This window comes from Neocloeon triangulifer, unplaced genomic scaffold (assembly GCF_031216515.1).
Source record: "Neocloeon triangulifer isolate White Clay Creek 2 clone unplaced genomic scaffold, ASM3121651v1 ptg000022l, whole genome shotgun sequence".
NCBI lineage: Eukaryota > Metazoa > Arthropoda > Insecta > Ephemeroptera > Baetidae > Neocloeon > Neocloeon triangulifer.
In genome coordinates this window covers 1,870,127-1,882,400 of record NW_026775562.1, presented here as the reverse complement: position 1 = coordinate 1,882,400, position 12,274 = coordinate 1,870,127, and the positions used below count along the sequence as shown (strand labels likewise).

Below are 12,274 nucleotides of genomic sequence, written 5' to 3'. Positions count from 1 at the left end.
CGTTCAAATCAAACCCAAATCGAATGAGATTCGGACTTACTTGAGATTCTTGTACCTCTCCTTCTCGAAACTGTTTTCCGGCGGCTCGCACTCAAAAGACGCAATGGCAAGAGCTGAGATTGGTATTTGATTAGAAACTAGAATTTCGATTTCAGTTATAATATATCACCTTTCTCGTCACTGAGAACGGTGGTGCTTTGAAGGAAATTGGTGACTTTGGAGTCTTTGGCGAAAGGACAGGCCACCTGTTTCCAGGCGATGAACTCCGTCACCTGCTTGGCCAGCTGCCAACACTTCTCAAAATTCACATTGCCACCTGGCATCCTGTAAAAATACATTAAATTGAGTTTGAATTTTAAACTTCTCTTTCATGATCAATTTTCAAAATCGAAATCAAATTAAATTATTTAAGTTTCCATCTTACTTGCTGGCACAGCCCTCATTGAGGAAGTACAAGTCTTTGACCAGCAGTGAGAAAAAGGGAATGACGATTCTTTGGCGCTCATCTGTGGCTCCTGCCGAACGCCACATTGCCGCCTTCAGGGTGGAGCGATATGAGGAAAAGTTTGACGAAGGGTCCATCTGGTGCTCGAGAATCGCAAACTTGCCAGAAGAAACTTTAGCCCACTAAAACAGTCAGTCCATAAGTATTTGAAAATAAATTTACTTCAGTTGAAACTCACAGTTTTCTTAAGCCGTGATACGGGGGACATGTTGAGACCGGCGATTATTCCCATCAGGGAGTTGAAGTTGCCAATGTTGAAGCACTCGCGCGCCACTTCCACCCAGTACTCCACAGCTCTCACTCTTGCCTTCTTCTTCACATGCTAAATTAATTTTAAAAGGAATAATGTTAATCAGCAGTAATCAGATTATATCGCTATTTAATAAATTTTTATTAATAATTTTTATACCTTGCAAACTTCGGTTGCAACAAAATAGCTGAGCCTGTTGAACCACTGGACATAAGACTCGAGGTTCCGAGTTTTCTTGAGGTCCCTGAAGGAAGTGGTGTCCAGTTTGGTGTTCTCCTTAGCAAAAGCTTGGACAAACTCCTCTGGGCCGATGAAAGACAATCTTTCCAGCTCAATGTGCGTCAGTTGCTGGGCCAATTTTTCCGCACTGGGACACAACTCGGTGATGTCAGCCTTCAATTTTGAGGATAAATTAAATGATAAATATTTAGAGAAATCATATTTTTATTAAAAATTACCACATTGAGCGATTCAATGTTCGGTGTGGCGGTTTCCGAGTTGATCCTCTGCAGGAACTCCTCGTACTGCTCCAAAGCCGTCAACCTGTGCAGCAAATTCTGCAGGAGCTGCGAAACTTCTCTTCGCACGGTGGGTTCAAGGGCGACGCACTGCTGCGTCAACTCTCGGACGTGGGCCATGACCCTTTCGTCCCTGAAGTCGTACGGGAAGGTCTCTGTCCACTCTGCCAGCAACTGGACGATGTGTCTCACAAACTGTGCAGGAGCAGTCTGAACAAAATTATGGGAAAATAATTTAATTCAATTAATTAGTAATATTTCAATTTTTATATAATTAAAAATTAAGCTGCGTTATTTAATTAATTTTAATAAATATTTAACAATAATATAAACTATAAATGAAATTGGTTGGAGCATTAAATTAAATTTCTTAAGAAAATTCATTTATAAAAATTAAACGAAAAAGTAATACTTTGAAGTGCTGTATTTTAATTTTTAAAACCCATAAAAAATAATAAATATTTTCATTTAATTAATCAAACTTACAATGCTTTCTGGTTTGTGAATGTGGCACCTTTGACAGACTTGTCCAAGCAGCTCGTGCGGTTTGATGAAGAGACGGGCGCTGAGGAGGAAGGCGAACAAGTACGCCCTGTCCGGAAAGTACTCGGACGTCGGCACCATGTGTTGCAAGAGCGCGTCCAACGATCCAGACACCAGATTGCCGTCTTTGTAGACCAGAGCCTGCCACAAACGAGAGATAGAATTGGTTCGACTTTTTATTACACTATTTTTAACTCACATTCTCATCGGAGGGTTGGATATCGTGGACTGAATCCAATGAACCACCCGACTCGCTGGCGGCGGCGTCGCCGATGGGGCCGTTGATCAGGGTGGAAAAGCTTTTGGCTGACTGAGGAGTCTGGGGCAAACTCTGCAATTGGCAAAAAAAAATTGCAAATTAAGCGGTGCTTTAAAACAGTTTAATTTTGAATAAATAGACTGTTTAAAAACTTATTTAGGTCTAGGAATTTAATGACTCTCAAAATAGTCAATAAAGATGATATTAATTAAGACTTTTAAATAAGTCTTTTTATATAACAATAGAAAACTTTTCTCCAGAAAATTTTATCAATATTAATTTAGTACTTAAAGAAATACATGAAGTGGTATTTTCCTCTAAATTAATATTATAAATTTATTATATTTTTAACTTAAATCAATGATTTAATTAAGGTCTTCATTCAAGAATTATTTTAAAAGCAAATTATTTAAAAATAAGAATAAGTTTTAAAAATAATTAAATATTATTTTAATATTTTATAATATATAAAATATGTTAAAAAATTTTAGTTTGAATTTTAAAATTTATAATAAAGTTTGTATTTGTTTTATTTTTCTTTAAAAAAGTTAACTCACCCTCCTACTGCTTCCATCTTTGGGAGTTTGATCTGAAGCCACGGTGCCGAAAATAGTGGGCTGAAACATTAAAACATTCTTTATTAATCGACTGCTTGGTGGGCCAAAGAGCACTGCTATTAAAAACAAACAAAGGTATTATTTATTTTATTCTTTCTCTCTCTCATTCAGACTCATTCACACACAATGGCCACAAAAACAATCTAAATCACCACTTTAAGTTTCTCTCTTTTTTTTTCTCATTAATTAGACTCACAGTTGAGGCGCACGAGAGATTCTCGATGCCGTTGGTGAGTTCGACGTCGTCGCCTGTGGCCGCCGACCAACACCCTGAACTGTTGGAACTGGCCGCCCCTCCACCCCGCACCGCTTTGGGCACCGGGATGGAGGCCAATGTGTTGACCGGGGTCACCGGTGTTTTTCGAACCGGCTCCCAAACTTCACTTGTTGTACTGTAAAGTGATTTTCAATTTTCAAACCCTGGCTTGAGAAATTGTTTGACGATTTTGAAGTTCCAAATATGAAATTATTTCAGTATTAAGAAAGTTGATAATATATCTTTTTAATATTAAAATTTTCAATAGAATAAACTGGAAGAGCCAAATTTAACCCTTAAATTGATGTTAAAGAATAGGATTATTTTAAATTTTCACATTTTCTTCAATATAATAAATAAATTGGTAAAAAATGAAGATTCTATAAATGATTTGTTGGTGTTTCAAAGACTGAGTGAGTGAACTTTGATTTCATTTCATCTCTTTTATAAATATAGAGACGACGTCACTTTTTACGCAGAAAAACACAGACCTTGAGTAAAAATTGTCTTCTTTGACTTCGCGCGAGCGCTCGTCGACCACATGTCCATCTTTGGACACGGACACGTTCTCCTTTGTGACCACGCTGGACTTGACGCTGAGCGAGGTCTCCAGCTTGACGGGCGCCTTCAGGATGCCGGCACGCACCAGCAATTCATTTAGCAGGTCGCACGGCGGCGTCACACCTCCAGGAAAAATTTCGAATTTTATCAAAGCGCGACACATGCAGCGTCAGAGGATAATTGCGAATGACGAGACAATTTCAGATAATATATAATTTAATTGCTCTCGCCTTCAACCTTCAAAGGCACTAATTATATACTTAAATTTTTTTGCAGTTCTACTTCCTTTATTTTTAGCAAGTTGAAAAGTGTTAAAAAGTTTCAAGCAATTTTTTTTTTATTCTTGAATTAGAATGAAACAAGATTAAATTAATGACAAATACAAAATTGCGATAAAAGGTTTGAAACAATAAATTGAAATGCTTATTTGATCAAATTTAGGGAAATAGAAACCAGGATTCAAATAATTTTGTCGGGAATAAATTAACAATTTTAACCCTTTGTGCACAGTTAACGTTCTTTAAATTCAAGAGTGACAATCAATACTGGAGAGTTCCTCAAATTTTATGAAAGAAATAATACCTTGCAGCAGAGCTGTCCTTATGGCCATTCCGGTGTCCCCGTCGAGACTGACCGGACAGCCGTTGACCAGCAGCACCTCTTCCTCCCTAATGCATGACCTTTTTTCGCAGTCCACGACCTTGGCGCCCTTTCCCAGGATGGATTCGACCGTCTCCTGGATTTCGTGGTCCTCCATTCCACCAAACCTTTTGTAGATCCAAATTAGAACCGAAATATCGAATAAAATCTATTTTGTCAACTTTCAAGGCCTAATCGGTGGAGCAATAATGTTAATTTCCAATATAAACTTCATTTTGATATATAATTTAATTTTTTAATTATAAATTATTTCAAAACAAAAATTTTAATGTTTAATTTTTGCATTTTACTGCGTTTTTAAAACATTTATCCTTATTTTTCTTTACAACATTAATATATCATGTGTTTAATTTTTATGAGCTTTTAAAATTCTAATAAAATGTCTAACTTTTTTTAAAAAATTGAAAGCAATGCCAATCAACCCAAAGCACTTTTTCCAATAATTTTGTTGGACCACCCAGTGTAGCTTTTAAACTAGCACGAAACGATGCTTGAAACAACCCTTTTCCGTTCTCACTTCGCGAGTTATTTCCATCTCATCTGCATCTTTCCATCTCTCTCTGACGTGTTGTTTTTTCAATTCCGAGTGCCGCAAAAAGCGTGTGTCTGTCTTTTTCCTCGTTAGACAACGGAACAGAACCATCAGTAAATATAGCCGACGATTATTATTTTTTTTTTTATATTCGCCGCGAGACAAAAACACGTGCTCGCGCTAAACGGCGCGGCGTTTCCGCCTCGGGACTACTCATCTCCGGGAGATATTTTCATCAGGCTGCACACGCCGGGCTGATTATTTCAGACAAATAGAGCAGCACCGTGAGAGGCGCTCGAGTGTGATGCATAGGCAGTGGCGTATATACCAATAATAATAATTCACTCGGCTGATAAAAAGCAGCGTAACCGAGAGGCAGCCGCAGCGCTGGATCGCATTTCCACGCTTTCGGAATAATAAAGGGCGTTCGGTTGCGGCACCAGTGACAGTCTCACTCAAGGCGGAATTGATCGGCAAATGATATAATGCAAAGGATGGTGAATTGACTGATTCCAAGTGAATGAAAGTCAAACACTTTCAATTTCTTTCTTTGTATTAAAAAAAACGGTTATATTTTAATGAAGATTTAATTATATAATTTCATTTTGAACAGATCAGGTGAAAAAGTAGCAAAAATTGCTCTCCATTAAATAATTTAAATTGGTATAATTTTGCAACAAATTTACCATTAAAAAAAATATATATATCTAAAACTTTCCTATTGCTTTTCAATAAAATATCTTGTCAAATTATCATGTGAAATTAATAAGTCTATTTTTCCTAAAAAAGTGACTTTGAAGACGCAAATGTAAGTAAAAAAATCCAAGCTTCAGTCGTTTTGGGATACAATCTAAAGTCTCTAATAGAAAGTAATTTTCTTCAAATGCTTCAATATGGTCTAAGGATTTTTTATTTCATTTCTGATCTAATGTCCATGAATACAATTGTTTTTTTGTTTTTTTTTAAGTAAAATTAAAGTGTAATTTTTGTTTTTTAGATTTTTTGATTGCTTAAAATAATCTAAGAGATATTTAAATAATTTAGGTTAATGCATCAAAATGAAAAAAAAATCTCTCGTAGAAGATCCATTTTGAAAATAAAATTTGGACTTTTGGAGCAAATTTAAAGAGCAATTTTATCACGTTTAAAAGATCGTGTGCGGATAAAATTATTATTTAGTTTATCAAATTTCAACCTTTCTTTTGATTCATTTTTGTATTATATTTATTTGTATTTAGTTCATTATTATATAACTTAAGATTTCATATTTCACAATTCTCTCTCCTCCTCTTCGGTTGACCGAATTAATTAATTCTCGCCTCGTTAGCCAACACGTTCCGGATCGACTGGCCAACTGGTCGCCTCGGCACATTTATATAGTTTTCCATCACTTATAACTTATTTATAGCAATATTACGAGTCCATCAGGATGGAATTCCATTCAAAAACACTCTCAGACAGAATGGAGTCCAGCAGCCGGTGGATTACACCGTTTGTGTTTATTCGCGTTCGCACTTGACAGACGGGCAAATTTGGCAGCGCACCAAGAGAACGAAATCAACAAGCGATTCCCTCACCACCGCTGCGAGGTCGACATCAGTACTTTTGCTTTGTGCAAATATTGAGATGAATTTATTTATCTGCTCGCGCAGCAGCTCCAAGTTTGAAGGCCCAGTATATAACGGCACTGACTGAAAAAAAACGAGGCGTCCAGCTGCTACATTATGACGTTGTGTTTATCAAGAAGCTGCAAATTTTATTAACACTCTTGTTCAAATTTTAATTATAGACAAAATGCATCAAACTACACGACTAGATTTTTGCAATTTACTTTAATATACAAAAAATATAATTAAATAATTTTTTAAATTTCATTTTATATTTGATTTTTATTTAATAAAATCTTGAAATGTTTATTTTATTTCATTTAAAAAAATTGTTTTAACTAATTTTAAAATTTAAATTTCTTTTGAACTAGCTTTTTATTAAATTTTTTTCAACATTTTATTTATTATAATTTTTGTATAAATAAATTAATTGCAAACTGGATGAATGCCTTTGGTGCAAATTTATCTTCAACTTTTTCCAGCAATGAAACTAAAAATGACTCTTTTGGGTTTTGTGTAACAAAAGGGTTTTTCTGAGCTCACTTCCGCTTCCTACGCGGTCACTCTCTGATGCCGCCAACGCTCTTTATCAATGACACTGAAATGTCCAATTCTGGCATTATTTCCTGCTCAACTCCATAAAAAGATCAAAACGCCTTTTTCCCGCAAGATTTAAATTATATAAATCCGAAGAAAATTTTCAACCGGTCTGGAGATCGCGACTGAACTGCTAATTTGCAAAAGCGCGCCATTTTAAATTATTTAATACATTCGCAATTCTCTCTGGTTGTTTTTTTTTTGCCAAGTGGGAAGTGGTACGAGCGGTTCCAGCGAGCGATGCAAGTGGGCAGCAAAGTGGTTGTTGCTGCTCTAAATAAGGCAACTAATGTTGCTGCAACCCAGCCCTGAAAAATTTATTTTGCATTGCGAGCACGAAATAATCTGAAGAGCAGAAGAAAATTCACTCGAGTCAGCAGCGAGGTGGAAAGCGGAGACGCGCACCTGTGACTCCCGAGTTGCTTTTGCTCGCGTCGAGTGCTATAAAAAGTGTCCACGTTTTAATTTGATTGCAGAAAATTTAAGCGAAATAAAATTAGCAATGTTGTATATTTTTAGTTTTGTATAATTTAAATTACTTTATCAGAAAAAAAAGTGAATATGTGGTTTGATTATAAAAAAGATATAAGTTTTTAAGCAAAGAAAATTTCGTTGGTCATTTGGTTACCACATGGTTTATCTCATCAGGAAGTGTCTTTGAAAACAACATTTTCCTTAAAAAAAAGGTTTATTCGAGTTTATTAATATTTGGTGCATACTTTTGACATAAAATTAGCCTGATTTAGTTAGATACTAAAAAAAATAACAAAATTGGGAGTTATTATGATTGTTTCTTAATTAAGCTTTGTAGTAATAACTTCCCTCTTAATTTTTGCGAAAAAAATTTTAAATCTTTTTTTTTAAAGATCGCGCAGGTGCGGCACCGATTTGCGGTGCCGATTTGCTACGGATTTTGTTAAAAAAATTAAATTAATTCAAACAATATTTATTCAATTTCTTTATTTTTTATAAGAAATTTAAAATTAATTTTAAACTTATTTTAGAAAAAAATTTTAAATCTTATTTTTTAAAGCTAGCTCGTGCTGCACCGATTTGCGGCGCCGATTTGCGGCGCCGATTTGCGGCCCCGATTTGCGGCGCCGATTTGCGGCCCCGATTAGCTAAGGATTTTGTTGAAAAAATTAAATTATGTCAAACAATATTTATTCAAATTTCTTTATTTTTTTTAAGAAATTTAATATCAAAATTAATAATAATTTTTCTAAATTTATGAAATATAGTTTTTTTTAAACTGCCATTACGAAAAAAATTTTAAATCTTTTTTTTTTAAGATCGCGCAGGTGCGGCACCGATTTCCGGTGCCGATTTGCTACGGATTTAGTTAAAAAAATTAAATTAATTCAAACAATATTTATTCAATTTCTTTATTTTTTATAAGAAATTTAAAATTAATTTTAAACTTATTTTAGAAAAAAATTTTAAATCTTATTTTTTAAAGCTAGCTCGTGCTGCACCGATTTGCGGCGCCGATTTGCGGCGCCGATTTGCGGCGCCGATTTGCGGCCCCGATTTGCGGCCCCGATTTACGGCGCCGATTTGCGGCCCCGATTTGCGGCGCCGATTTGCGGCCCCGTTTAGCTAAGGATTTTGTTGAAAAAATTAATTTAATTCAAACAATATTTATTCAAATTTCTTTATTTTTTTATAAGAAATTTAATATCAAAATTAATAATAATTTTTCTAAATTTATGAAATAAAGTTTTTTTTTAACTTACATTACGAAAAAATTTTTAAATCTTTTTTTTTAAAGCTCGCGCAGGTGCGGCACCGATTTGCGGCGCCGATTTGCTACGGATTTTGTTAAATAAATGAAAAAAATTTTTATTCAAATTTCCTTCTTTTTTTTAAGAAATTTAATATTAAAAATTAATAATAAGTTTTCTAAATTTATGAAATAATGTTCTTTTTTTTACTTTTTTACAGTAAAAATTTTAAATTTTTTTTTTTAAAGCTTGCGCTCGTGCTGCCCCGATTTGCGGCGTCGATTTGCTACGGATTTACATTCAATTGAAATTCAGTACTTGTCTGATACACTCGACTGTCTGCACATTATTTGAGCGAATTTCACCACTTTTTGCCCTTTGCAGCTTTCTCTTTGTGCGCGCGTGATGCTACTGGTAAAACAGTTTCCACGTCGCAAAACTCGCTGCTTGGCGCTCTCGTTCGTCTTTGTTGCTGGAAAACACATACGCGTGTTTATATGAAATATTCAGGCCGAAAAGCGCACACAAAGCCACGTCTTTTGTTTTTACGACGCACAACAATAATCCTTTATTATTCCTACCTGTGGCTCTCTCGTCTATAGAATAATTTTTAAAAAAAGGAGAGAAAAAACACCAAATAATAGCAAAAAAATACATGTGTGCCAATTTCAAATTCTCCCTTTTGATTATATTAATTAATCGTGGACAAAAGTACCAAAGTAAACTCGTGCGCGTTCGACCGACAAAAATCCAAAAAGACTAAAACAAAAATGGGATGATTTATTTATTTAGTGCTGCTAGTTAATAAGAGAAAGGAAATCGTTTCATTTTCACCCAGCCTTGCTTTTTGCTTTTTTTACACACAAAGCAAGTCCAATTACGCAAGCTGCACTTGGAGAGGGTCGGTTTATTTTTAGAGTTGCTGCTTTGGTATGGGGTGAGACGTATAAACAAGGCGGTTCGTGTTGCAGCCCTTCGGAAATGTATATAAAACTCGAGCCTTCTTTTTTATATGTATTTTCTCCAACACGTGCTGCCGTTAAATACCTTTGCTGGCAGTTTAATTTGGTGTGCGACTAAACGCGGCCGTCAACGTTCGGAGAATGATTTATAAACTGGCGAAGGGCGCGTTTGTATAGCAGGAAGCGAATCTTGTACTCACACAAGGGATTTATGGGCTTGGCGATGCGCAGTCAAGTCGAAGAAGAAGTCGTCGATCTTCTATATAAACATTCTACAACTCGTGTTTGGATTCGATCGAAAAAGACTTTCATGTTTCCGACGAAATTGTGAACAGAATTTATAATTAGAAAATATCAATCAATTTTGCCTTGATTATCGAGAATGAAAATAAATTTACATTACTGAAATTTACTAAAGATTTTGCTTAGGCAAACCAAGGAGAGAACGGATGGATTATTTCCTATAATCCAAACATTTGAGTTTTGGTAAAAATGAAAACAACAGCCTTCAACTAAAGTATAGTATTGTTTAAAATCACAAATGCAAAATTTATGAATATTTTTATAAATATTAATTTTTTTTACAATTTAATTAATATTTTTTTTAATTTGTTTTATAGTTTATAGTGTTTTTGAAGTATTTCAATCCATAACACAAATCTTTGATATTCAAATATTAATTAATTTTCTTCAATTTAAAAAGAAAATTATCACATATTAAAATTTTGATATCCCAGCATTGGTTTGGTTTATGTCAAGATTTTAAACAGGGTTTTAAATAAAGGCTAAGCTGGCAAAGAATTGCTGCAAATTTGGTTGAAGAGTTTTAGAATGTTTCTGAACAAAGTTTTTGAAAGTAAAAAAGACCTCAAACAAATTTTAATCCACTTTGAATAATTTAAAAATAATTGTCTCTTCTGTTGAATTTATAGTTTGAGTTTGTTGTAGTTTATATAAAAAGTTAATTATTTTCAGCTTGAATGCTGCCACTTTATATACTTTTAAAGAGCATTCTAATTTGTTATGGCTGCAGTTTGATCGTGAGCACGATTTCGGCCAAAAAATTCTGCGGCAACTATAACTTTTGCAAGACTTTGCCGCACGACAGAGTTCAACGTCCGTCGTCAGCTTCTTCATGTATTTTTCCGCCCGTGGCAGACGGAAAACGATCCCGGCCTTTTTTCAGCGGCTGCACAAATATAGAAAAGTCCCAAGGACGCGGTGGCAGTCAAGAAGCGGTTGTCCTCCTCGTAAAAATTGATCGGGCGACAATTTTTTTTGCACGCAAATTGCTCGGCAGGTCAATTGGTCGGAACGAAAGAAAACGAGCGCCGAGATTTGGCCTGGTCGAGCCAGGTGGTGCTTTTGATAATGCGCCGGTTTGTCGTATAAGAAGCAGCCACGAGACGGGTAATTTTGCAATTTGTCTTCTGCAGCTGCCTGGGTGTGTTTTTGGCTCAAGGACTCACTTCGGCTGCCTCCTTCAGACAGGCAAATCGATGCTTGTTGATGAAAGAAGGGCAGAAAAAGTGCACATAGTAGAGAAGCCAGTCGGCAAAAACTTATGTTTAGCCCGATTCGACCAGAGATAAATTCAAAGTGGTTGCATGGATTTAAACAAACGATTTTTAGTTGCCAGGCTATTAGAATTTGACTGATTTCTTTCATAGATTTCGTCATTGTTAAACAAAACATTCGTTTTTTTAGCGATTTTTCAAATAATTGCAAATTAAGAAGTTTTAAGAAACAAAATTACGAAAATACCTTAATATACTTGGAAGTAAATGGATTTTTAAAATAAAACAAACAAGTTGAATTTTGAATTGTGGGACAAAAAAGAGACCTAGAGTAGGAAATATTGGCTCGGCTCAAAAAAAAAAAATATATAAAGTAAAAACGGGCACAGCACCATCGCGGCGCCTAATAGTACAGGCTTAAAAAGAATGTAAAAAAACATTTAAAATAAAGAGTTTATTTCTATTTAAATATAAGTTTTATTGTATTTTGCTATATTTATTATTATTGCTTATTTTTTAAATTGTGAAATTTTTCAAACTGTATTTTAATAAGTTAAATTACCAGTTGCAATTTTATTGATTTTTATGCTTGCAAACTAATTGCATAGTTTATTTTTCAGAACTATTCATATTTATATGTTATTTTTCAACGTACATAATATTTAGTGTAAGAGTTACAATATCATTCATTTCTTTCATTTTTATTTAATATCCATTCTAATATTTTAAAGAATAATTCATTTAATTTATGCCCCTCAGTGTGGACAATAATAATTATTAAATAAGAAAATTTTGGCAATTAATTATCAAAAATCCATTTGAAAATGTGGTTTTCATAAATTTCATCTGCATTGATTTAAATAATCAATATACTTTGTAGAGAATTAATACTTGATACTGTTTGCAGTTTGCAATTTTATTTTTGATGATTTTTTTCTGTCGAAGCGCTGGTCACTTAATATTTATTTCAGAAGCATCCAGAAGCACTTTTTTCTCCTGAAATTTCACTCCAATTTTATTTAAATGAATAAAAAAATTTTATCTTATTTTTACAAATAACCTTTCTCTTGACAAATCCTGTTTGCCAATTCTTAATTGATTTCTCTTGGCAGTAAATTGATATTATAATAAAACAAACAAGAGCTTCTTACAGTGCAAACCACAAA

The 12,274-nt window shown here is 34.3% G+C and overlaps 1 protein-coding gene across 3 annotated transcripts in view; it reads right to left on the bottom strand.

The window, feature by feature from the left end:
- LOC132204720 (ras-GEF domain-containing family member 1B-like) overlaps positions 1-12,274 on the bottom strand; it is a 72,295-nt gene that overhangs the window by 1,350 nt on the left and 58,671 nt on the right. For 2 of the 3 annotated variants that reach the window (XM_059633418.1, XM_059633417.1), the window contains exons 2-13: positions 4,092-4,276; positions 3,440-3,632; positions 2,889-3,084; positions 2,633-2,692; positions 2,016-2,147; positions 1,760-1,957; positions 1,214-1,483; positions 915-1,148; positions 684-827; positions 425-627; positions 170-324; positions 41-113 (exon numbers count right to left, since the gene is read on the bottom strand). In XM_059633418.1, the coding sequence (XP_059489401.1) occupies positions 41-113; positions 170-324; positions 425-627; positions 684-827; positions 915-1,148; positions 1,214-1,483; positions 1,760-1,957; positions 2,016-2,147; positions 2,633-2,692; positions 2,889-3,084; positions 3,440-3,632; positions 4,092-4,266 (2,033 nt within the window). In that variant the 5' untranslated portion in view covers positions 4,267-4,276. The remainder of the gene's footprint in view (positions 1-40; positions 114-169; positions 325-424; positions 628-683; positions 828-914; positions 1,149-1,213; positions 1,484-1,759; positions 1,958-2,015; positions 2,148-2,632; positions 2,693-2,888; positions 3,085-3,439; positions 3,633-4,091; positions 4,277-12,274) is intronic. The other variant, XM_059633419.1, reaches the window with a different exon arrangement.